At 38.2% G+C, this 26,219-nt stretch overlaps 1 protein-coding gene across 2 annotated transcripts in view; it reads left to right on the forward strand.

Annotated features, from left to right (window-relative positions):
• LOC131677443 (allatostatin-A receptor-like) overlaps window positions 1–26,219 on the forward strand; it is a 288,093-nt gene that overhangs the window by 182,354 nt on the left and 79,520 nt on the right. For both annotated transcript variants that reach the window (XM_058957276.1, XM_058957275.1), the window contains exon 4: window positions 12,037–12,493. In XM_058957276.1, coding sequence (XP_058813259.1) covers window positions 12,037–12,144 — 108 coding nt within the window. In that variant the 3' untranslated portion in view covers window positions 12,145–12,493. The remainder of the gene's footprint in view (window positions 1–12,036; window positions 12,494–26,219) is intronic.

Below are 26,219 nucleotides of genomic sequence, written 5' to 3' on the forward strand. Positions count from 1 at the left end.
TAGATTCCAGCTCCGAGCAACTTTTCAGGTACCATTTGGGTCCTAGAACAACTGTGCAAATTCTTAGCTCGATCGGTGAAACTATATTTTTGCGCCCACTGTTTAAAGTTTACATGGGATTTTGCATGGGAAAGTTAACTTTTACAAAATAATTCCTCCAGGAGTCGCCCATTACTTCCTAAAAATAAATCGTTATGTGGCTTGTATAGGAAATTTAACAAAGAAAAAAAGTCTCGAAAACCACGAAACGATCTGATGCTTGTGGAAAAAGTTATTAAGCAAAAACCAATTGATGCTCTGACGATTGAAAAAATATTCATTTTTTCTAGCACCACTGCTGTTGGTTGTCCAATTATACGCAATTTTGTTTTAATAGGGTGACCATACGTCCTGGTTTCCCAGGACATGTCCTGGTTTTTCACTGGCTGTCCTGGTGTCCTGGGAAGTCGAGCAAAAAGCTTGATTTGTCCTGGTTTTTCTTCTGTAAGCCTAATAACAGGTGTTCAATAAAAATGAGAGTTTTTCAGTCATGTGAAAAACAAAAAAAAATCTTCAACGGATACAGAATTTTTTATTAAAAACATAATGTTTATTCTTCAAAAAAAACGTCAATGAATATTAGAGAAGGGGCCCCGGGTCAACCGTACGACGCAACTTAGTCGCGATGCTCTAACAAGAGCACTGGACGGCACTGACGTCCTTCTTCTGGATACAATTCCGGATCCTGGGGGTCAAATGCTTCGTTTCTTTGACTCGCTAATTATTTTTATACACCAAAGCACTGAGGGAGCCGAAAAAACTCCAATGGGACGGCATTGGGGCAAGTTAGTGGTTTTTTTTTCCTTTCGGCATGTACGGTATCTTTTTTTGCTCAAGATACTCCAGCGTCTTCTTGGCGTAATGGGAGGACGTCTTGTCCGGCTAGAAGACGTACTTCCCAACTGCATGATGCTCCTTTAAGAACGGCAGAAGAATTTTCTCAAGACACTCCTCCTGGTACACTTGTTGATTTATGGCCAGACCGCTCGGCTTGATTCACGGTTTTGAAATCCCTCTGTCCGATATGGCGATGTACAGCATAACATTTTTTTAAAATTTATGCTTAAACTTGTATTTTACTTCGCGGTGTGTGGCCGACTTGTCGCTGGAATAGTAGCTGGCATTTCCTGAAATGTGGGTGTTCGAGAGCAACAACGTCTCGCGGTAGTTGTTCGTCATCCACCGGCACTACGATTTCACGATCGCTATCTGCTCGTCCGTGTCGTCGGGGGACCGAGTCTTCTTCCGACAGATGATGTCCTCCATCTTGAGAGCTCGGTGAATCAAGGCCGGCATCACGCAAACTCATTTCGTCCTTGTTGTCGAACAGCTTTTTCAACGCTCCCTTCTTCTTCTTCGTCATTATCTTTGCCGGCGACCGCTACCGGCCTTCCGCTCCACGCTCAGGGATGCCAGGATCTGGTAAACTGTACTCATGGGCATGTTTTCGTCTCGAAAGCGGTCTTCCGTAAACTTTCTTCCACGATGGCCAAGTGTTTCGTAAAACCGCACAACACGCTCGCGGAGTACTTGCTGTTTCGACGCCATCTTCGATTGAACTGACAGCACCCGAGCGAAAAGAAATATGTCTCCCATTTATAAGGAGTCCAGAGAGCAATTCTCTTGGAGAGAAAATAATTTACGCTCTTTTTTTTTTAATTACAGAAAGGTATTGAAATCATTCTTATTTTTTATTGAACACCCGTTATATTTCTAATTATTGAGTTTTCGCTTTATTCACTCTGCTCCAGAATACGACAAACAAAACTTAATACACTCGAATCTCTCAATAGTACTATCCGATGCATTTTTTAATCTCTCGATAGCACCTCGTTATTTCTTTTTCCAACTTACTTTTTTTACATGTACCATATGAATGAGCATTTGGCAATCGAACAGATCGAACTGATTCCAGTTGTGGACCAAACTCTGGCCGCTATCAATGTCGATGAAACAATGATTCCGGGACCGAAAAATTTCCTTTAGTGCCCACCTCTAAGAAGACACATCGAAGTTTCGGCGATTCTACTTCTTCTAGAGTTCGCTTGCAAGTGGCAGTTTTTCGTTTTACTGGAAATCCATTTCATAAAAAGGAAAATGGCGAAACAACAATAACTGTCGTGGAATAACCTTATTGAGCGCTCTCTCGAGCTGGTAATTATGGAACCCTTTAGGATCAATACCAGTTCCTAATCAGTCTACTTTACCATCTCAATCGGATCGGAAGCTACAATCGCGCTGCTTGTTAACAGTGCAGTGAATCAAACGAACGCTTCTACATACAGTCTGCCGTCTATATGTACCGCGCCAGCAAAGCAATCGAAAAATAACAGTTGTCTCAAGCCAGTGTGGAAAATAATGCACCGTTACTTTCATTGATGCAGTATCGATCGTTTATTTAAAAATGATTGAAACTCAGCAGCAAATTTGAACAATCTTCGATCCAAGACAGTGGTCGTTTATCCAATCCACCCTTGTGTTCGCGAAGTGCAACAATTAATAAAGGTGCATACTCGTAATGCGGTACTGATAGCATTTAAAACTTTGGCCATGGCGAAAAGTTTGGCTATGGAAAATAACATGCAACACGTCGTTGCGCATGTCAATGTTAGAATCAAGATACCCGTTTAGATTGACGAAGATAAGCCTGGTATGAGCCTGCACGATCTATCCCCGCGTACAACCAATAAATTCACTATTGATGTCGAAGTACGTAACGGTGAAAGTTTGAAACCTGGAGAAACTTTTTTCCAGGTATATCCAATGGTGTTCGTATCGTGAGAAGCAAATCTCAAATCACGCTGCGCACATATGAAGGACAGATTCCTACGTGCCAAACCATGTGTGAAAGCCTCTAATGAAACAACATCAACTGCGAGCAAACCCAACAACATTAACTAAATCACCAACAACCGGAGTTGCAACTCAGCCACCGACGAATGCTGGAACAACAGAATCTACACACAGCGTGTCCGATCATTGTGATACTGCTTACGCAATGGTTGTCATTCGAGATTGCCAGATATAGCGCAGGGAAGCTACTTGGGACGGTTGATGTTTCTGCTTTGCTTCAATGACGTGTATTTAGTGCTTAAAACTCCTCGCCTGTTCCTGCACAGACGATCTCATAATAATTCGTCTCATTTGCTCAATTCAGGATTTCCGATTTCTCCAACAACAGCATGAAACTTTCGCTGATGGTGGTGTAGCAAGAACTTTGCGTGTGTGTGTAAATCCTAAAAAGCACGGTGATCGAATTCTCACGAAAAAATTTCTGGTAGAGTTCTTCCTCTCAGACCCACAGAACTTTTTTACTGTCGAAGCTCTGCCTGCCCGACCCAAGATCTTTGTTTTTCCACTGTCCTGGTTTTTTACTCGCCTCATATCGTCACCCTAGTTTTAATCCTCTCTTAACGTATCTAAATCGTTTATCTATACTATTTGGCCACTTCGCAAGGTTGTGAGTTATAAATTGAGGCTTCTTTTGTACATAATAAAAGAAAGTTAAAAATTTTGTATATAATAAAACCGTCAGAAGCAGTGATGCTATGAAAAGTGAAATTGTCATCAATTTTCAGGGCATCAATCGGTTATTGCTTAATAACTTTTTCCACAAGCATCAGATCGTTTGGCAGTCTTCTAGACTTTGTTTCCTTGACAAATTTCTTAAAAAAATCAGGCATCTGTTTATTTTTAGGAGATAACGGGCGACTCTTGGAAGAATTAATTTGCAAAAGACAATTTTCCCATACAAAATCCCATGTAAACTTTAAACCGTGGGCGCAAAAATATAGTTTCACCGATCGAGTTAAAAATTTGCAGAGTTGTTCTGGGAGCTAAATGGGACCCAAAAAGTTACTCGGAGCCAAATTTTATTTTTTTCATATAACCATGTCCCACTCTAACCCCCATGCTTTACAGTAGTTTGAATGTTTTTCTGTTGCAGTTCTGTTCCCGATTTCCTCCATACCAGAACACGTCCATCTGATCTATATACGTTAAATTTGCTTTCGTCCGAGATCAACACTTTGTTCCAGAAGCTAGTTGGGCGATTCAGGAACTCTTTGGCAAAGGTCAACCTTTTGGTCTTATTAACTTTGCTTATTAAAGGCTTTTTACGGCATACACGAGCATTAAACTGGGCTTTATTTAACACTCTTCGTACTGTTCTGGAGTTAACGTCTTTTCCGGTGTACTCTAATAACTCCGCCCGGACTTTTGATGAAGAGGTTTTTGGTTCTTTCTTAATAATTTTTATGATTTTTCGCTTTTCTTTATCTGTCAATTTGCATGGACGCCCTTTTCTCGCCTTATTGTGAAACATTTCTTTACTTTTATACCTTTTTATTATATCTTGTACCGTAGTTCTGGGTCTTCCAACGCTTTTGGCTATTTCTGTTGCAGAGTTATTTAACTTATACAAATTCATTATAATTTTTCTCTCTTCTACAGTGGTTTTTTTTCCTTTTCTACCCATTTTTTGTCAATCACGCACAAATTCTCACAAAATAACCCGATTTGATCGCCAATATGCAACAATGAACAGGAAATGTCAAATACATAAATTAGCAGTGTACCCAGATTTTTTAGATTTGCTTGTTTTAACGATTTCATTTTATGACGAATACTTATGTCCACCCTAAAATGGTAAGATAAAATCATTTGTGGCCAACATCTTGCAGACATTGGTTATTTCTATAAAAAAAACATGCTGCATAGTAGAAAAATGACTGCACTTACTCTACCCAATTCAAATTATTAGATATTATATCCATATAATTTCTTTAATACATTATATGCTATTAATGCCTGTGTGACGAATACTTGTGTCCATCAGTGTATGTTATTTATACAGATATGAAACAAAATTTTCTACACCTAGCAACGCCAACCGAATCATTCACAAAAGATAAAACGAACAAAATTTACCAGAAAAATTGAACGATTATAAGGAACAGTGGTGATCATTATGTTACATAAACAATACACTCCACGGAGAGAGTACGCACAAATAAGTATATTTCCACCCAGTGCAAAATTGCTACCCTGACGTGTTACATGTAGGAGACACTTCCCCGCATCGTTCAAAGATGCGTCCGGCTGCTTGCGGCATTTATTCATCGTTCCACCAACTTCTTCATTGGAACAATCACTTCCTGTGTTCTTTTCATAGGCGAATGTCAGCAGACCCTCTCGTGCTCTAGATAACGGCACTTTTCCCAAGACGCGCGGCGCGACCAAAACGAATGCACGCGATAATTAAGCAATCCATGAGACGTTTCTGATCAGCTGATTACTTCTTGTTTACTTCTTCTGACGTTACTCCGAGGGATGCGACGTCCAACAATATTGTTGATTCGATCCAACATCAAACGAATCGGACTAACGAAATATGTTTGTCGGACGAGTTTTTCTGTTCGCAGGAGTAGACCTGTTGACAGCACCCACCGCTGAATTGTCAAAGAAACGTCTAATGGATTGCCTAATTCGATGTCTAACGACAAAACGACACATAGGGCTGCGCTGCAGTCAAAATGATCTTGTTTGTTAATGGAGCTGTCAACATACAGGTAAATTTTTTTTCGTTCATTAAATTGTTTTTTTTGTTTCGCAAGTTGCATTTTCGACCGATATTTAAAAAAAAAGGGTTAGAAAACAGGCGTTCTATCGAATGACGCCCATCCCGAATAATACTAACCTGTTAAGTGGATCTAAATTGAAGTTATAAATTTCAAAATGAGTCCTCCGATTAAATGAACAGAACATATAGCTTTTGTTGTGTATATGGGTGCTCAGCTAGAAAAAGGAATAGGTTTGAATCATTTCCTTCAAAACCAGCTTTGCGACAGAAATGGAAAAATATGTTGCAACTTGGAGAAAATACAAAAACAAAAAATCTAAAAGTTTGTCATAGGCATTTCGACAGAACAGATTTTCGTAAAGGTTAATATTTAATTGATTATTGCGCATTTCACACCACACCACACAAGTTTGCTCCCTCCTTAGAAGTATGATAAGAGTTAAAATTTACGTCAAATTGTCCAAGAACCTTCGGTGCACTTAAATTTGATAAACGAATGATAACTATCGCATACTCCAAAGCAATTCGACGCGCGTCTTTTATCATACTACGAAGATTGGAGACTTGTGCGAAAGTCCAATTTGGTGTGTAATGTGCAATACTTACCACTTGATTATTTTGATTTGGTGATATCGAAATACCTTAAACCAAGTGCAATTCCGTCTAAAAAATTGACTCGACTTGCTAGAGTGCCAAGGCGCCGTCTACCAACAGCAGATCGTCCATCACATCTTCGGGACCATACCTACACCAAATTCGTTTCATTGCCTAAAAATAGCCGGATTTGTTTCGTTCCCGGTTGCCATTCACGAGCTGGAGGAGGAATCACACTGCATAGTTTCCCACCGAAAACTGACCATCGCCGTTTTAGAACTTGGATACGAGTTTTGAAATGCAAAAAAGTACCACGAATACTTAACCGATTTATATATTTGCCATCCAAAGAGGAAATTAGGAAAAATATTCCATTGTGTTTCAGAGAAAACTTTCCGAATGTATCTATAATTCTGGACTGCACTGAGGTTCCTGTTGCCGCTCTGAAATGTTTGAATAGCCGCATATCATGCTACTCCAATTATAAAAGTCGGCGCACAGTCAATTTTTTTATTGGAGTAACTCCAGCTGGTCTAATTTCATTTACCAGTGATGCGTATTCCGGCAAAGTTTCTGACAAGTTCATATTCAACAACGAGCATTTGATAGACCGTTTACAAGCTCATATTGATGAAAAAATGGTCGACAAAGGCGTAACAATTGAAAACGAGTGTTTATCCAAACGTATCAAATTACATATTCCACCATTTATGCGCGGAGAACGCCTTACTCCAACTGAAGCCAGTCGAAACGAGTCTATCGCCCGATCCCGTATACACGTAGAACGAGTGATACAAAGAATTAAATTTTTTGAAGTTTTGAATGGAATTATTCACTCGTGTATTCTTGGTCATATCGATGATATTATGACGTGCATTTGCGGTTTAGTGAACTTGAGTCAACCGGTTTTAAATGATGATAAATTTTAGACAAAAATACGGCATGCATGGGGAAAACATGAGTGCAGATGAATTGGGTAGAATGGAACGATTTTTCAGTGAAGCGCTTCAATGAAATAAACTGTATTTCAAGCCTTTAGTTCACTATTTGAATTAAATAGATTTCAAAGTTTACAGATGTTGTTTAAAACAGATGATTCGTTAGACACTTTTCTCAGTAGCAATAATTTCCTAAGCATATTATCAAAGAAGAGATATTTCAAATCGTTTACCACAGCCTGAACGAAATGGGTATCAAAAGGCACTTCAATAACTATGAAGTCATCGTCTTTCATTGAATATATTATGAAATCACACGTGTCACAATTCAAAATCCACATGTTAATCTGAACATGACAGTAATATGAATGGTGACTGTGAAGTTTCAAATCTCCAGCTATCGGGCAACGTTTTACATATCTCTTGACACTTGGACTACATAAGATCTCGTTCAGAGACGAATTAGCATCGCCAGGACATTAAATTTCCAGAACGATATGCATAAGTGGGTCTAATCCATCAGGAGAACCACCGATCCAACTCTCATATGGATGAATTACTAAACCACATTGTTTCATCATTGGATTTCGCTTAATTTTGTAGCAATTAAGTGCCAACGGTTCTGCCTCTTTGCCATGTTTTACTGCTTTTACATTTAGTGTCCTCAAGTCCCAGTACTGAGTGATTTTGTTGTCCCAATCTGGGTTCTTGTTTTTGATGTAAGTGTAAAGCTTATAAAAACTACTTGCGGTAATACGTACGGATCGATGAATCTTCCAATTGTTCGTATTCTGATTCTTAGTTTCCATTGCAATTGTTACAGATTGTTCGATTCCGGTTTTTATGTAATTATCAAAATAATCGTACTCCGCTTTAGTATCAAAATCACAAGATACAACGTTAATTTTGTTTCGTTCGTCAGTTAGGCACATTTTAAGCTCATCTGCCGAACAGAATGGGTCGATTTGTGTTGTTCTTGCTGCCTGCAAGGCACGATTCGGGTATACCTTCAAGTTGTTCAAAAATTGTCCATTCCGGTGTTTACAGATTGCCGATTCCTTAGATACTGCGGAAAATACAAAGTTCAGAGAAATATAACATTATATTTAGATATTTAATTACCCGATAATATAAATCGTTGATCCGTTTTGCTGTCCAGGGAGCTGTTTTTTGACTCTTGGTGATACCCAAGCTTGCGTTACGTCAGTGCAAGACATATAGTCAAGTTTTCTATACCTAAAAATGTGGATCGTGGGTGTTTCAATTGATCCTAAAGTTGAGGATTGTGAGCTATGTAACTTAGTCACACTTAGTTCAATCAACTGAATGTATTGGAAATGGAAATGTTGATCACAAACCTTTCGAGGTGGAGGAGACAAGCTATTATATGCTTGCACTTTGCAGTACCAGCTTTGCAGGAACATTTCAAGATCCACTTTTCGATATCAGAACAGATTTTTAATTCCACTGTGTGAGGCGTGAGTCCTGGATGAGAGCTTTGATTGACATAAGCTATGACGTCAATGTAAGCTTCTTCGTATTTCCGGTAACCGATACAAACTACATGGCTTGCGGCAAATACAGCGTGACCTTCTCTTATTGGCCTTACTGACTCACCGACATAATCCAGTATATCAACAATGGATATTTCGACCTCAAGTTCCGTTGCTGAAAACAATATTAGAAAAAAATGTCCGATTTTAATAAATATTTGCCATATTTCTTACCCATTTCGACAATCTGCATAACAAAAAATCACTTTTATACTGCGTAAACAAGGATTTTATTCTCGATTTGTATGATACTCCTTGGACAAATGTTGTAAAGACATCATTTTCTTGGTTCATTTAATGAAACATAGGCGGCGCAGGGCTATAAAAAGTTTTGCGTTAGACAGCCTATATAACTGCGAGACTATGAAAAGAACGTCCAAACTGCACGAGCTAAAGACGATGAATGAGAGAAAGAAATGTTCTACTCTTCTATTCGGACTCTTTTTTCGGGCCTGCTGGCCCTAGGGACGTTTCGATATTAAAATACATCGATACTTAGAATCGATACTGGTATCGAATGCAAGTACTGATACTTTCGATATAATCGTAGTCGTAGTATCGATACTTGAAAGTATCGCCATTCGATTCCGCACTTTTACCACAGACTAACAGACATAACACTATGAGGGAATTCCAACAAAAACATCGATCCGGTAATTTTCCCAGAACACTAGCTCCACTCATTTGCCAAACACTCATTTGCTGATGGGTTACCCCTCAGGTTTGGGAACAATTTTTCACTAGTGGTCTATCCCCCATCTGCTTGTTCATAGGTCAGTGGCGCCATAATTTCAAATGTGGGCACAGTCTCAACTACAAATATATTTAAAATGACCGTTAAAGCGGACGAAGCATTGTTTTCTAGTGTTATGTCTGTTAGTCTGTGCTTTTACAGTAGCTTAATTCCCTGAATTAGGTAATCTGCAAACCGTTGTTTGGAAATTCAGTAGTGGGTTTTGTCAGTTAACGTTTTGCTCTGCTCCTGCGAACAGAAAAACCCGTTCGACAAATATATTTTATTGATCTGATTCGTTTGATGTTGGATCCAGTCGACGATTATGTCAGACGTCGAATGTCAGAAAAGATAAACAATAAATAATTTGGCTGATCAGAAAGTCTCATGGACTGTCAAATAATGGGCAATGTTCGGAATCGATTTTTTCATCAAATGCGATTGGTGCTCCAATTATTGTAGCAACTCAAATGTAACAACCGATTCCGCAATGGTTTAGCCTGAATAGGTAATCACATTTCACTCGGAAATAATTCTAAACTCGTTCATAATTCCGAATCGAATACTTCCAACTACTGGTTCTTTCGATTCTTTTCGATATCGTGAAGATTGTATCGATATCAGTAAAGTATCGTGATTGAAGTATCGATACCACAAAATCGAGCTTCGGAAACAGAAGTATCGATTCCGTACTAGTATCGAAAATATCGCAACGTCCCTAGCTGGCCCCGAATCAACAGGAGGTGCAGTCCCTACAAATAAATACCACTCCAGAAAGCTTCGGAACCATTTCCAAACTATTCATATAATACTCACCATATTAGGAATACTACTGATATACTCCTACATTATAATTCAACTATTAAACTACCATACCCATTTTAGTTACCATTTCTAATATAATCCGTGTATCCTATATTGAAGATTTGTATACTGCATTATACTTCTGTGCCAGAGGTTAATATTGCTCTAGCGATCTTTGATATACGTAAATCTGTTTACCCTGCTCCAAAAACCTGGAGATTAACATGATCAAAAATCCTCTTCCTACAATATTACAGCTAAGGCTCAGTTGGATAAGGCGTCAGTACGCTTTAGTACCTACGAAGATTGCTTCAGAAGATGAAGTGTAACAAAATTAATTTTTTTCAATCGATAGAATTGTGGAATGTTGGAAGAGGAAGCGATTTCTTTTCTCCACCTAATAATGCATACATCGCTAGATCTAAAATATGCATGTTACCATAAATTATATTGTTCTTAAATGGTATGTTGTCAAAACGTATACAGAAAAAAGTACATTTTGGTATGGTTACCGTTCTTAACAACCCTTTGTTTGTATGGTCGAGTGTGGAAAAACGATAATGGTTATGTTCGATATTATACCAAGCAATGGTTAATCTATTGTCGAACGAACCATATTGAAAATGGTTTTAAAACGTTTGATGCAGTGGTTGGCATATGGTACACATTTATGCGGGGTAGTTAGCGGAACCGAAAGTAGGGAGTTATTAGAGAAAATTGATGAGAATGTTCAATAAAAGATTAGTGACATCGAATCCAAAATATTACTTGAAAGTCAACAAGTGTTTTCTTGGCCAGTTTACGATCGCAAGCCTTTATTGAAAAGTGTGAACAGGTGTCTCATAAGTGCTGGGAAGAAACGATTCCGCCAGTTACAAACTAATGTATTTTATATTTATTTTCTAATTTACAAGTAATACATTTTGGTTCTACAGCAAGAAAACCTATAAAGGGCAGTACTTGTTAAGATCAACCTACTTCGACTTGTATAATTCATTTTCACTTTCACTCATCTGCTAGTGCAACCAATCAATTTGACCTAATATCTACAATAACTGTGATATCCCAAAAGTCTCTATTCCTGAAGGCCCTGCCACGAACTGGGGTTGGTTTCCAACAACGGTTAGCAACCAATCCCACCGGTTCCCGTATAGCCATACATATTTTAAACGTCACAGCAAACACAATTCCCATCAGGATAAAAGTTTTTCAGAGATTACCAAAATCGATTTGCTCAACTCAGAGTAGGGCTTTCACTGGCAGATTAGCAATTAGCCTTACACAAGTTACGGCTCGTCACCCAGGATGCCAATGCAGAACCGGCTCCGACCCGGCGGTGTCTCAATATCTGTACGAAGCATATTTGAATCTGATTGCCAGTAAACTTTCTGCGGTTTCGGTACCGTGTTCACTTCAGGGAGGTAGATTAGGGTGTAAAACTTTGCTAATAAGATTAGGCGACCATTTTTTTATCATCGGAAATTGTTGAACTGACATACGTATAAGGGAACAGTGAGGATAATTGACTTATGTATTTTTGTTTAAAATCGGGCTTGTTTTGACCACTGGATTAGAAAAAAACAATCGCTTAAATTATGGGTATCCATTCCAGTGATCTGTATTCAAACAATGGTTTTTGAATATACATAAATTCCAAAACCAATTTAATTAGACTTAATCTGGGATTGATTTGTTTATCTAACAACATCTCAATAAACGCCCCTGTACCTCTTTTAATCCATACCGATGATCTAAAAATCTTCTCCGCTTTTGCTTTTACCCATCCTATTCCAGATCGTCTACTGTGGACCGAGCAGCCGGTGGCAGAACAACACACGGCACATGCCGCTACCAACGAAAACGACACGCACGGGAAGCTGCCAGGGTCAGGACATTTTATAACCGGAAATGGAGCAAACATCCGTCGTATACTTTTAGGGGATCTATAAATCACACCTGTCATCCTTCTGTTCACCTTCCTCACTACCATCATCATCATCATGTCACAATGGAAAAAGTTATAAGTTTCGGAACGCTCTCGGTTCGGACCGCTGTCCGGAACTGCCGATCAGGATAAGCCACATAATTCATCTGGCTTCTACCTTTTAACGGCGGTTGGTTCAAATATCCTACTGGGCGGAACGGACCGGCGGCAAATTGTTATCGCTATCATCGTCTATATTGCAGTCCTCGCCAACGGAAGGATTATCGCTTGCTGTTAGCTGTGGTGGATGTGTCCGGTGTGAAACAGGTAAGCCTAGGCATTTTATGGAAGGATTTGGTCTATTGAAAAGTTTCGTTTTAATCATCCTGGATGTTGCTAGTGCATATTTGTTGAGGATGAACGAAAAAGTTTATGAAATAAACCACCTAATCCTGTTTTGAAATGTATTCCTGGACAGTTGAAATTTGCAACACATCCGAATATGTGCTAATCCACCCGACAGTGATTTGATATCATATTTCCTCTTCACAGAAGTATAAAGAATGTATTTATAGAATGGAGGCTTATCTATTTTAATCATAAGGTTGTAGAACAGATATGTAACATTGGGACAATAAATTGTAGAACTACCATTTAATTCCAATTAAGAAAATAGAAGTGGGTAAATCGATTAAATTTCCTATGAACATTGACATTGACATTCCGAAATGTTGCACGCATTCAAGAATTAAACGCAGTAATATTTATTGCGCATCGGAATATTTTTTTCGCTCGATCTACCGCAATTGAGTCCTTGTCGGGCGGTCTCACGAACACTAATGCAGTTTGTTGGTTGAAAACAATCCCATTTACTTTTGCCGTCTTTGTTTATTATTTACCGTCGTTATAGAGTTCTATGCAAATGATTTCACTCACACTACTTAGGGGTTTGTTTTCCTCCAGCTGTCATATGTAAAACTGTCAGTCAATTTAAACGTTTGAAATCGCTGGCCAAAAGTATTTATGATAGTGTTTAAATGCTCTGTATCACGTTGAAACTTATTTCGGAGACGTACAATACCGGCTGGTATGAATCTACAATGCAAATAGACCGAAAAGTTATTTTCTATTTGTTTTCCTCCACCTATCAGAAATTATGACAGGTGGAGGAAAACAAATCGTTGAACACACTAATACAGTTACAGATTGTCAAGTACTCTATATGGTTTTTTTATGATTCGGTGTGATTCTTACGCATATATACTTGCTTGTAGAAAAGTTAGCGGAGGATAGATTTGGAGTTCAGGGAAAATCATTACGATGTAAGCTCTAATCACCTCTAATGTATTGATGTCGTTCATTTCGCTTCGGTTCGAGTCATAGTCATCAATTTTTTTTGTTTTTTTTATTTAATTGCCCACCACACTCCCCCACACCAAACAACTCATACAAGAGCCCCCTGGTAGTGGACGCAACTTGTCTCAGCCCATGAACAATGGCAACAAAAACAAACAAAACAAATAAAACAAACTGAGATAAGATAATTAACTAAGGTGGAATCGCAGTGGAAATAGATTTCCTGTTAAGGGATCCACATTATAAATTAAATTAAAGTTAAGTTAAATACTGCTGACTGATGTTTACATTAAATTACAAAAAGATTATTTTTCGAAGGAACTAATCCAATACTCTCGTGGTCAGAGAAAATAAATTAAATTAAACTAACAATTTGGTCCTTTCATCTTATATATCTAGGTTTAATTTCCAACAGATCCTATTGAAAGATCTGTGTCGATTTAACAGTTTATACTGTGGCTCTTACTCTTGTAAATAGAGTCGAAACCTTTTCCCTATCTTTTAGTTATTAACATTCGAAATCGTGTTAATTTAAGAATAACTCATAAGTTTCACATTACAGAAATTCAGGACCCAAGGAAATAATTCACAAAAAAGAAAAATTGGATACACGGCTCACAGAAACGAGGCTTGCTATTCCGCAAATTGACAGTTTTCGGTGAAGTCAGAGAAATCGTTGAGATAAACAAAAGGATTCATCGAACGTTGATAATTGACAATATTTAAGCTCTTACGGTGAAAAAAAAATGTGTAACGGATTCTTGACGTAAATTACGCCATAATTACACTAGACACAATGGATAATCAGTGCATCTATGTGTTTATTATCGAAAATTGGGAATGCCGATTGTTTGTTAACAGCAAACAATATATAAATTTCATCTAATTGTTTTCACCGACGATTTTCTAAGACACCCGCTCGTCAAATGTTTACAGTCTAACGAGCTAGCCTAGTATATGTGGATTCCTGATATGTGAGCCGTGATTTATATTTGTATACAACTTTGCGATTTTTTGCCAGTGTTGTGTTGTACAATGTGGTATATATAGGTGTGGCAGAATATACGGTTTGCTGGTGTTGGCAACCAAAAATATGTAAAGAATCCTGAAGCACAACGGGTCCACGTCATAGCGTTTACACTATTCAATGGGAGCGGAGCGAACGGTAGGGTATAAGGGTATAATACGCCCCACCGGGGCAAAATGCCCCTCTTCAATTCCCACACTGAAAAAAATCCAAACGTTAATTCTATTTGCTTCAAACCGCTTAAAATTCATATGAAGAAGAAATGCTATTGTTATCACGCGCACACATACCTTCTATGTGTCAACTGTATAAACTATGTATGCACACACATAAGTTATATGTGCATATTGTTATAGAATGGGGTTTTATGTGCCTAATAGTTATGGAATGTGAATGTAAGATTAATATTTCTTGTAAATACACACATTAGGTTTATGTGCCAGCAAATAGTGTCTATATGCCTCCGTTAATTGCAAAAATCTATGTGTAAAATCAATAGGCATAACGTTTACTTTTTTCTGAGTGCAGGATTCCTGAATTATCTAAAAAGTAAAAATGACTGATAACAGTATCGTTTCATGAAAAAAATGTACACTAATGTTTTTTTTTAACCGCATGGCTTTGAAAATCCGCATAAAAAAACCGCATAACTTTGAAAATCCGCATAAAAAAAACCGCATAACTTTAAAAATCCGCATAAAAAAAACTGCAAAATTTTGAAAATCCGCATAAAAAACACATAAGGTGTGAAATATTTTTGAATATTAAGAGTCATAGTACTCAAGGAAGGGCAAGGATTTGAAGTAAGAAAGTTTAGAGAAAAGCGTGGAGTAGGGTCATATAAGCAAGCTTAGAGTTTCCCAGCTACTTAACTCTTTTTCTTCTGCGACGCAGGATTCAGGATCTTTTGGCATTAAATGCGAATCACCTGAGTCTGCGGCATGTCCAGACAAGCGTAAAGTCACTTAATGACTTATGCTGTCGGAACCGTGACTCCCCGGAATCGCAAGACTGACCTCGGCACCTAACCGACCAGCCTCGAGATAACGATTTCGAGAGAAATTTCAACGCCGGGAAATTCCTCCGTCGGAGTAGACTAGGCCCACTGCCGGGGACTAGTTCGAATAGATCGGGAAGTAGCTCCGGCAGATGCTCATCGGGGCGCCTGTTAACTGGAAGTCACCCTCCACCCAAAATCGCAGGACAGACCTCGGCATCTGCCCGGGTAGTATCGGTTTCGGAAGATCTTTTACTGCCGGGGAACTCTTCGTCGGAGTAGGAAAGATCCACCGTCGGGGACTATTCCGAGTAGTCCGTAGCGAATCGCCGGTTAGAATCATCGGGGCGCCAGTGAACCGGACACAATCCTCCACTGGGAATCGCTGGACTGACCTCGGCAATCTGCCGGACTGCATCTAAGGAAGAATAACGTGTCCGTCAACGGTTGCAGGAGACATTCTTTCGTCGGGGAACTCGGCGGACCGAGGTAGGCTAGCTCCACCGTCGGGAACTACGCCGAGTAGCACCGAACGCGACAGACCCTGGTCGTTGGGGCACCAGTGAACCGGAAGCCACTCTCCAACTGGAATCGCCAGATCGACCACGGCATCCAACTGGTCAACGTAGAGAGGAAGGTATGTAGAATGTCATGCCGTGCAATCATGCCGAAATCTAGCACGACCAGCTAGACCTGGAATCAAGTGAAGTGCATTAGCACGCCTCCCCCCAAAGTAGTAATTTCAAATGGAATCCGGGAGATCAGGCAAATGTCGGACTTCTTGGTGGAGTTTAGAGGAATAGGGTTCAGAGTTATCTTCTCTGTTCAGAGTCCATCACTCTGGCACACGATGGACGAAATCGGTAGTATGGTCTAACTACTGAACGTGTGCCGGGTCGGCGTAAAAGCTTTATCAGAAAGTAAAAAAAATACACGCTCAGAGACTTTTTTCCGATCTCACCGAACTGAGTAGAATGGTATAAGATATTCGGCTCTGCGGGCCTTGGTAAAAATTCCGAGCGATTGCATAAGTTTTATTATGAGAAAGGTAAAAAGGTATTCAGTCATTTTCTGCTTTTATTTTTACAGCATCAAGAATGCTTCTCATATCCTTAACCCAAAGACTAGTAATTTATAACCTAAAATAAAAATATGAACATTTTATGTCTTTTGTTTCAGCATGTGCATTCACGAAGATCTATCTTTCGATAAAAGTCGCTTCAGGTGATGCCCTAGAAATTAAAAGGAAGCTGCATAAAAAGAATCGCATAACTTTGAAAATTCGCATAAAAAACCGCATAACTTTAAATCCGCATTAAAAAACCGCATAACTTTGAAAATCCGCATAAAAAAACCGCATGACTGAAAATCCGCATAAAAAAACCGCATAACTTTGAAAATCCGCATAAAAAAGTCGCATAAAAAACCGCATAAAAAGACTTCAATGTACTAAGTTATTTCTGCGTGTATTATGTTATTGTGAGGCATACTCACCGATCGCTGTGGGGCATACCATTCTCTTATGAGGCATGTTACACTGTAACCGAGGGCATTTTGCCCTGGGCAGGCATTTTGCCCTGGGCAGGCATTGGAATTATCTCTCACTCACGCGAGAAGCAGCTTATCCGTTCTCCAACTTTTCCGAGATAAGATGAGTCGCAAAATTCTCCGTCTCCACAAATAGCGTGAGAATAATTTTCCGGATAAAATTTATTTGATTTTTTCCTTCTCACCGGAGAAGGCGATAATATTTTAATTTCTTGAAAATCAATAAAAGCGTCAAAATATATACTTAATTTCAAAGCAAAGCGGCAAAGAAGTACAATTGTTTTTTCGTGTTTTGGAATAGCGGCAGCAAGGCAGCGAGCGCAAAAAGGATACCGTGATAAACTCATTCGCTCATTCTCCGATAGTTTTATTTATCCGGAGAAATAATACGTTGTATTTATCCGGAGAAGTTGTGTGAGTGCCAGTAACTTTTCGTGTGAAAATGTGAGTTTTTATTGTCACAGTAGTAAAACTAGACATTAGGCAACTTTGAAAAATGTTTAATAATACTTGTATCAGGATATTTTCAATAAAAACGTAGTACCCGTTTTTTAACTAATATAGCAATAAATTAGAGTAGTTGGTGGGAAGATCATAGTGTCGAATGTTGAAATATAGCTATTTTTGCTTAAGGGGGGCGTATTAGACATGTTTACCATACGTTGTCAAAATGTATATGGAAAAGAATATGTTTGGTATGGTGACCGTTCTTAACAACCCGTTCTTTGTATGGTCAAGAATGGAAAAACGATAATGGTTATGTTCGAAATTATACCACGCAATGGTTAATCAATTTTTGAACGAACTACATTCAAAATGGTTTCAAACATTTGATGCAATGGCTGAGCAACCACTAACAAGCAATTATGTTTAAACTCCGTCATTACACCGAAACTTTAGTCCTACAAATCACATGCTGACAGTGTAGTACATAAATATAATCGCCAAACTCGCCGCTTTAATTTTCTCGCCTGTCGCTGATTATGAATAGGGAATGAACCAAACTGAGTCAGAAATGCACAGTTCTCAACAGCAGACTCCACAGTCCGGACAGGACATGACAAATAGTTTATCCAATCCTTTCATTCACCATTTGCCCGTCCATAACGGTTAAATGGATTTCTTATTTTCCCTGTTTCCTCTTGTTATTGGGGAGAACTGCAAGATAACCGAGTCAATGCCAGTCACTGTCATCAGCCAGACTGTTCCAGTTTTTCTTTTGCATAAACGTAACGACGAAAAGGGAATAGTTGCCAGCGGCCATCCGCTACTGATGCTGGTTAACGACAGGCAGCATTATAATAGTGCTCGTTCAATTTCTTATGCGCTGTGCCACATTGCCACTACTTCAGAGGACACAACCGTTTCCCCGAATTAATCCAACCGTCCGTTCACCCCACGAGAAGACCCTTAGCCTTGATGATTTATGACTTCATCCCGAGCTCTCCACAAAGTGATGCCGGGGGGGGGATGGATATCCAATGAGTGTCCGCCGAGTGCTGAAATCTAGATCCAATGGCCCTAGCCTATGTGTAATAAAGTTAATAAATCACGATTGGAATCTCATCAGGAGATGGAATGAAACAATTTAGCACAAGATGGACCGGCGATGAGAGCGAACGGGGGCGTCCAAGCGGTCATTCGTGGAACAACCCGGTCGGTTGTGGGATTTTGTGGGCAAGAAAGCACCAACAAAAGAGCATATGTTAGCCACCGACCATGGTCAGATTGTGTTTCATCATACGTGAAGCCCTAGGGACGATTTGAGCCAGATACGAAATACGATACAGCAGTGTGTATGATTCGTTCAATCATTGTCCTTCTGAGTCGAATAAGGAAACAAAATAGAAGCTATTGTGGAATGGAAGTTGAGTTTTTGCATTGTTTATATCCATGCAGTAGTTTGCTGTGTTTTTATATTCATGGCAAGTTCTGCCGATAGTGAAACGATAGTCACATCAGCTTTCAGCCTCATTTTTTCAACATCAACAGAAAATGTGTTGTTGATTTGAACCATACTACACACAAGATAAAGTAATTCGAAGTCTATTTCTTTTAAGTCATTTGTCACCGTTGAATAAGGTTTTATAACAAGGTTCGATTCAGCGAAACGAGGAAAACTGTTTCAGTTAATGGTAGAACAAAATCCATAGCTAGGGGCAGATAACTCTAGAAATGAATATCAAATTTTCAACAAATTAGAAAAAATGCATTTCATTTCCAATGATGATAGAGAAAATTGGACCGCTTCAACGATTGAATATGAAGGCAAACAAACGAATTCTAGGCCCGATGGTAGAAGGGTAGTTCAAAAATAAAATTGTATATATACAAAAACGATCTCACCAGTGTCCAGAACGGCGCGTTCCATTACCCTACGTTGCTGTAATGCTTTCCGATAGTTTAACATACTGATGCAGGTTTTGTTTGCGGTTGAAACTGATGTTCTTCGTAGTGCAGCTTTAAAAACAATTAAACAATGTTTCCTTGTCGATGAGAGCGTACAATTATATTGTTCTATCAAGCTTGAGCTGGAATCATCGTGAAAACTTCCTTTTTCATCGTGCAATTGAAAAGGACGTTGCCCATGTCGAGCGCGAACTTTTCACTTGATTTCGTGCGGTGGAGAAATTCATATTACAATAAAACCGGATTCAGAACGTCAAGATTTGACTGAAAATCAAATTGTATCGAAAATCAATCAAAGAATGTTCGAAATGTGTGTATGTGCGTGTATACAATCCATTTCCCAATGACCGGCAGTGCTTTTATGGAAGAAACTTGTCTGCATCTATTTATTGATAAATTTTGTATTATCCATAGATGGCTCTACTGTACATCCAACGACCCATTTCAAGAATGTCTGCTCCTATACGTACATTCTGAAGCCACCTTCATATACAATAAGCCTAGCGCGAATAAATCCACGTATCACGCAATATATTCGCACTTCCAGAATACAAATATTTTCGATTCTGGCACGCATCTACAAAAAGGAAAATACTTAGAAAAGTATACAATCATTGAAAAATGACATGAAACGATCTCACCAGCTGTGAATAAATAAATTTCTGTGAAGAACTCTCCTCCATCCGTGAAATTATTGCATCAGCTACTCAGGTCCAGATGGCGCTAAACAGATTGAACGGGCGTATTTTAGGCGGCTCGCTTCGCATACTTCAATGGCAAAGTTGTGACGATAAATTTACAGGCAAAATCACACTTTTCTCGCGATATTTCTACCTACTAACACGTAACTCAAAAAGAAAATGACCTACTGAACGATTGACTTCAATTTCCTGTTGAATATACTGTATATCACTGGAAAACTTTGAAATATAGTGAACGTTAAGGTTGAACAGAGAATCGGCAAAAATTGAAAACGAAAAAAGCAGTTTTTTCCATACCGTGTGTCTTCATAAAAATCAATCAGCAGTACTGTAACAATATTCTACATACGCTGAGTGATTTTTATGAAGATCTAACACACGGTGTGAAAAAAACTGTCTTTTTTCGATTTCAAGTTTCGCCCATTTTCTGTCCAACCTTAACGACAACACGTCGGCTGGATGTTGTTGGATCGAATCAAAATTTGTCCAAAGTAAACAAAGTTCATTCCAAATAACTTGCTCCCAGGTGGCGAAATCGATAGAGTTCAACGGGGCGCTGGAGCGTTGCCAGAAAATTTTTATTTACCAGATTAAATTTTAGTTAACTTCCCAGTTAAGCTCAGACGGAATGCTGGCTGGTTCTAATTCGTATTCCGGCTCCAGTGACATAACCTATTCTAGTTAAAATCGGTTGTATCACTAGAGCCAGAATACTAATTAGAACCAACCAGAATTCCGGTTCATTTCCAGTTGAACTTTACTGGGTTCCGGTAACCAACCGATACCCTTCAGGAACCTCTTTTTAAGGGGTACCATTTCGATGCGGCTTAGCCGCATAACCGAGGCCTAGGGGCCGAAGATCTGCCGTCGGAAGCAAGCGAACCTGTGATCTACTAGTTTGCCCAGCTTACTCAAACATAGGGTCTATCCCATGCAGCACGTGCAAAAACAATGCGGCGTAGCCACATTGGGTGGTGGAAACAAAATCGAATTGGCAACGCTAGCAAAATGTAAACACAAATGAACTCTCCGGATGAACCTATTGTCAATTGGGTCATTAATCTATATATATATATATATATATATATATATATATATATATATATATATATATATATATATATATATATATATATATATATATATATATATATATATATATATATATATATATATATATATATATATATATATATATATATATATATATATATATATATATATATATATATATATATATATATATATATAGTTTTTCGTTTCATTCGATAAATTTTAGGTCCAATATACATAATATAACATTTTCGTTGTAATCCGTAAAAATAATTTTTTTGTTTTTTAAAATTTTGATTATTTTGTTTTTTTAACCATAAATAGGAAAACTGCGGTTGTTTACATCTGGCCTGTCAAGACAACACCCAAAACGAAAAAAACTATATGCATTGGATGGTGCTTATGTCAAATAAAAATAACCCTGCGGGAAAACCGGGAAAACATCATTAATTTTTTCTGACAGGGCATCATTTGTCGTGAAATTCGATGTGTCAAATACTTCTGATAGTGTCAAATCCAGACTGTCAACATATTTCTTTATTTTAAATTTTAATATTATTTTCACGTTTCCTGAGTTGGAAAAAACATTGTTGCAATCACTAAAATCAGCTTTATCGATGTAACTTCCTGAAGAAAATCGATGTATGTAATAAAAAAAGTTTTTTTTTCTCATTTAATGACCCAATTGACATTGCGACGAGTTTCGATTCGAGCCAATAATTTGGGTTCCAACACGTCCGGGCTACAGACACTTTATACAACAGACTAGCGGAGAGAAAAACAGTAAAACTAGCAACCATGGATGTAAACTGGCATCACGGAAGCTTCCACAAGCTTTGCGTGGGCTTCCTCTTGCACTTCCCCTCTCAAAACCTAGGATAGGATCCGCCAGCTGGCTTCTTCTTATATTTTACTAATCCCTGTTGAAAACGACATACCCCCACTCGACCAATGTTGCCAAAATATTGGTTTTGTTTCGGTCGTATATTTTTTCTGATTAAAATATTCTATATTATGTACCAATTTCATGCTTCTGGAAAAATAAAAGATTTAGTCTTTATATTCGCATTTAAACGATCATAACGTTTTTTCCATCGGAATACAGCAAAACAAAATAATATATATTCGTTGTTGGACATTACGAAAAATATCTTCATGCCTCTTCATTTTTGTAAGTTGCTTTCTGAGTCAAGCAACCTCTGTCACAAGAATAATCTTCTCTGTTCGGATTTATTTTAAATATTCTAAAACTACTTTTCTGCAAGGTTTAATTTTTGTTTTGGAGCAATGTATAGGTTTGTTCCAGTACTACATGTGATCGTTTCGGAGAAAACAGCAGTAGAAAATACACGCTCCTATTTACACCGATGATCGATTCAGTTGAAAACTGTAAAATTCAACTGTATCGATAGTACCAAAGGAAGAACAAGAAGCGACTTCCGGGATAACTTTCTCCCTGTTTGCTCAGTACTTCCAATTTACTCGGCACTGGAACAGACAATTTTTACATGAAGTTCAAAATATTTTCATGCTTACGCTACACAGCCTGTTGATTTCGAAAAGAGGCATTTCCGCATTATTCCGCACACAGAACAGAATCCACGATAACCGCGCTACCGGATCTCTCGGGAACTTCAGTTCTGGATAATATGTTTGATTTCGTCTGCCAAATAATGCCTGCACTTCATAATTACAGACGGATGTTATAGAAAGAAAGCGGTATCTCGAGAAAACAAAAAAATCATCATAGTTAACAATCGTCGTTTTATGTTTGATATCACAATATGACAACACTTCCAAGCAGCCCTTTAGTACTTTTAGTTTCCAAGCCGAAGGTTTGCCTATGTCACTTTCGTCCAATCACGAGCTGGTTCAGAATTGGTTCAAAAACAGGGGACAGAGCTGGCGGATCCTATCCTAGCTCAAAACCATCATGCTCGTTTGGCTGCACTTTTTGACAGTCCGTTTGGCTGCAATTTTTGACACTTCGCTAGTCTGTGTATAGTGGACCCTACACGAACAGAAATATTGACAATAAATCATATATTGATCAATATATTGATGGTGTAAGGTCATCTTGAAAATAATGATTCTGTAGAATTTAAATGGGATTGACGGATTGAAGCAGTCTTGTCAATATATTTATTGACAATATTTCTGTCTCGTGTAGGGTCCGCTTATAAAGTGTCTGTAGTCCGGGCGATTCGCCAGTGCTGCCACTTTTCCAAATCAATCACAGAATGTTTGAATTATATAAAAAAAAACACAATGACATGACGAGAAAATTAAAATTTTCGAACTATTTACGAGCGCCGTCGGTAATTGCTATGATCGAACTCCCCCTGCATTGATTATATCATTGAGTGGAAAAACTCTAGAAAGAGAGCTGAGGAGACTCCATTTTGGATCGATTAGATTTGGGCTTAGCTGTCAAAAAAACGAATCCAATCGAACACTGCTTATTCTTAGGTTTATTCCAATACACGTAAGTTACTCCGTTACTAAAATATGCATGCCACCATAAACTGTATGGTTCTTGAATCATACCATTCAAGAACCATACAGTTTATGGTGGCATGCATATTTTAGGTCTAGCGATGGATAAAATATTAGCTGGAGAAAAAAACCTCTTCCCCTTCACATTTTAATTCTATCGATTAATGAAATATTATTTTGCTCTCGCCATCTTCTGAAGAATGCTTCGTTGGCACTAAGTGAACTGACACTTTATCCAATTGAGCTATCTTTTGTTTGCTATTGTTAAAATGTATATGGAAAACAGCACATTTTGGTATGGTGACTGTTCTTAACAACCCGTTGTTCGTATGGTGGAGTATGGAAAAACGACACTGGTTATGTTCGATATTATATTAGGTAATGGTTAATCTATTGTTGAACGAACCATATTGAAAATGGTTTTGAAACGATTGATGCAATGGTTGGCATATGGTACACATTTATGCGGGATTGCCTCATCGAGTAGTTGTGAAATGGATAAAAAGTACTCATTGTTAGAAACAAAAAAATACCCATTTTTTGACAGCTCGAATAACTTCCGAAAATGGGCAATTTGAATACATAAAATGGGTAAAGTTTTTTTACCGTGTGTGTAAATGTTTTCCACGCAGGAGCAGGGATGCCAAAGGTACCAGTAAACTACATTTTTTTCAGTATATTTACATTTGCACAAGCCGTACAGGCCGCTACAGCGACACATCAATACAGTTTTTGCCAGAACGGTAGCCAAACCGAGTACATTTTCCCGTAGAGCAGTAGAATACAGTTTTGTTTTGCTGCTGTACTCCGACTGCTCGGTGAGAGTGTGGCGTAGTAATGTTTGTTCTCTCGCTTTGTACATTTTTCTCTGCGTAGTCAAAGAGAGAGGCCCGCATACGAAAGCGATGATGCCGGTCGTGGCGTAAACGAACAGCATTCATTGACGTCGTTTTTGATTGAAAATATTGATTAGATTAAGAATATTAAAAAGTGTAAAATAAGGAAAGAGAAGCTGTACCGCGCGTCTGGTACTGGGGGCAGTATTTTTTGTCATGTTACTGCTTTGCTTACAGACTGCCGCACAGCGCTGGGCGTCTTGCAATAGCGAAAGACAGCAGCGTCGAAAGAGAAATGAGAATGTAGGCAGAAAAATTACAGCCGCAGAAAAGGTAGGCATTTTGCATCCTTGCGCAGGAGTCTTGTTAGGTGCAAAATGCGCAATACAGGAATGATTTTCTCCTTGTTTGTTTCGTTTGATTCGGAGTACTTTCAGTTTCTCCTGGTACTGGAACAAACCTCAAATAACATTGGACCTGTTTTTTTTCATTCCGCAGTTCTCTTTCAAGAGTTTTTTTTAGGAAAGAGGGAACTTTCTAAAAACTTCCTTTAAGGTGAAGCGATGCGAAAATCCCAACAAAGGTTCGGTTATGTTCGGGTTATGTTGCAGCATAACCCACACACGCACACAAGCGTATCGTTCAGAAATCAGCTGACTGATTTTTTTTGTATTGAAAAACAAAAAGGTACGAATTTTCCAAACGAATTTAAATTCCGTGAAGAGAACCCTAATAAAAAATAATTATACACGAACTTTAACCCATATGATGCAACGATTCCACATATTATTTGGATGATACCCTGAATAGGTCGTTAGACTCTTATATCATACGATGTTTATTAGGGAATCTATTCATCTGCACGTGTTAACATGTGCACATACAGTGACACAAATTCTAGGCAATCTGAGATAAGAAATTTAACCCTAGAACGTTGCACTTGCATTTTCCACCTTAGAACGTTGCATGACTGGGGTCAAAATATACCCCACGCGTTTGATCGCAATTTTCGCATGCGATACTAAGGCATACAAAGGAGATGTATAATACATCATTTTCTTCGTTTTCAATTGCGAAAATAGCAGTGTAAGTGAAAATACGAAATTTATTGAATCAATTATACATAAATTGGTTTGAACAAAATAAAAACTGAATAAATCGCGGTTTTGACTTTTTTCATAAACATTACTACAACTTTGCGAATTTTCAACCAATTTGAAAAAAAAAAATAAATCAAATGATTCTTAAAAGTTGAAAGAATGGTCTAGAAACGCAATAAAATGGAATTTCGATATTTTTAAAAAAGTGCAATTATTTGGAAGAGTGAAGTTAAAAATCGGGTTTTGGCAAATACCACGAAATGGGGTGGAAATTGAAATGAAAAAAAAATATTTCTGGCCAGTAATACATTGGTAACACGCAATGTTACTGTTACAGCAGTAATTGTGCGCAAATAATACTCGCGAGTCATTGCTTTGAAAAACTATAAAAAATAAACAATACAGCAATAAAAATCAGAAAAAATGAGAACGATTTTCTGTTCCGCTTTAAAATCGATTTAAATTAATTGAATAAATGATTAAAAACGATTATATAATACTAATTGTTACTTATGTAGTAAAACAATCAG

The sequence above is a fragment of the Topomyia yanbarensis genome, chromosome 1 (assembly GCF_030247195.1).
Source record: "Topomyia yanbarensis strain Yona2022 chromosome 1, ASM3024719v1, whole genome shotgun sequence".
Taxonomy (NCBI): Eukaryota; Metazoa; Arthropoda; class Insecta; order Diptera; family Culicidae; genus Topomyia; species Topomyia yanbarensis.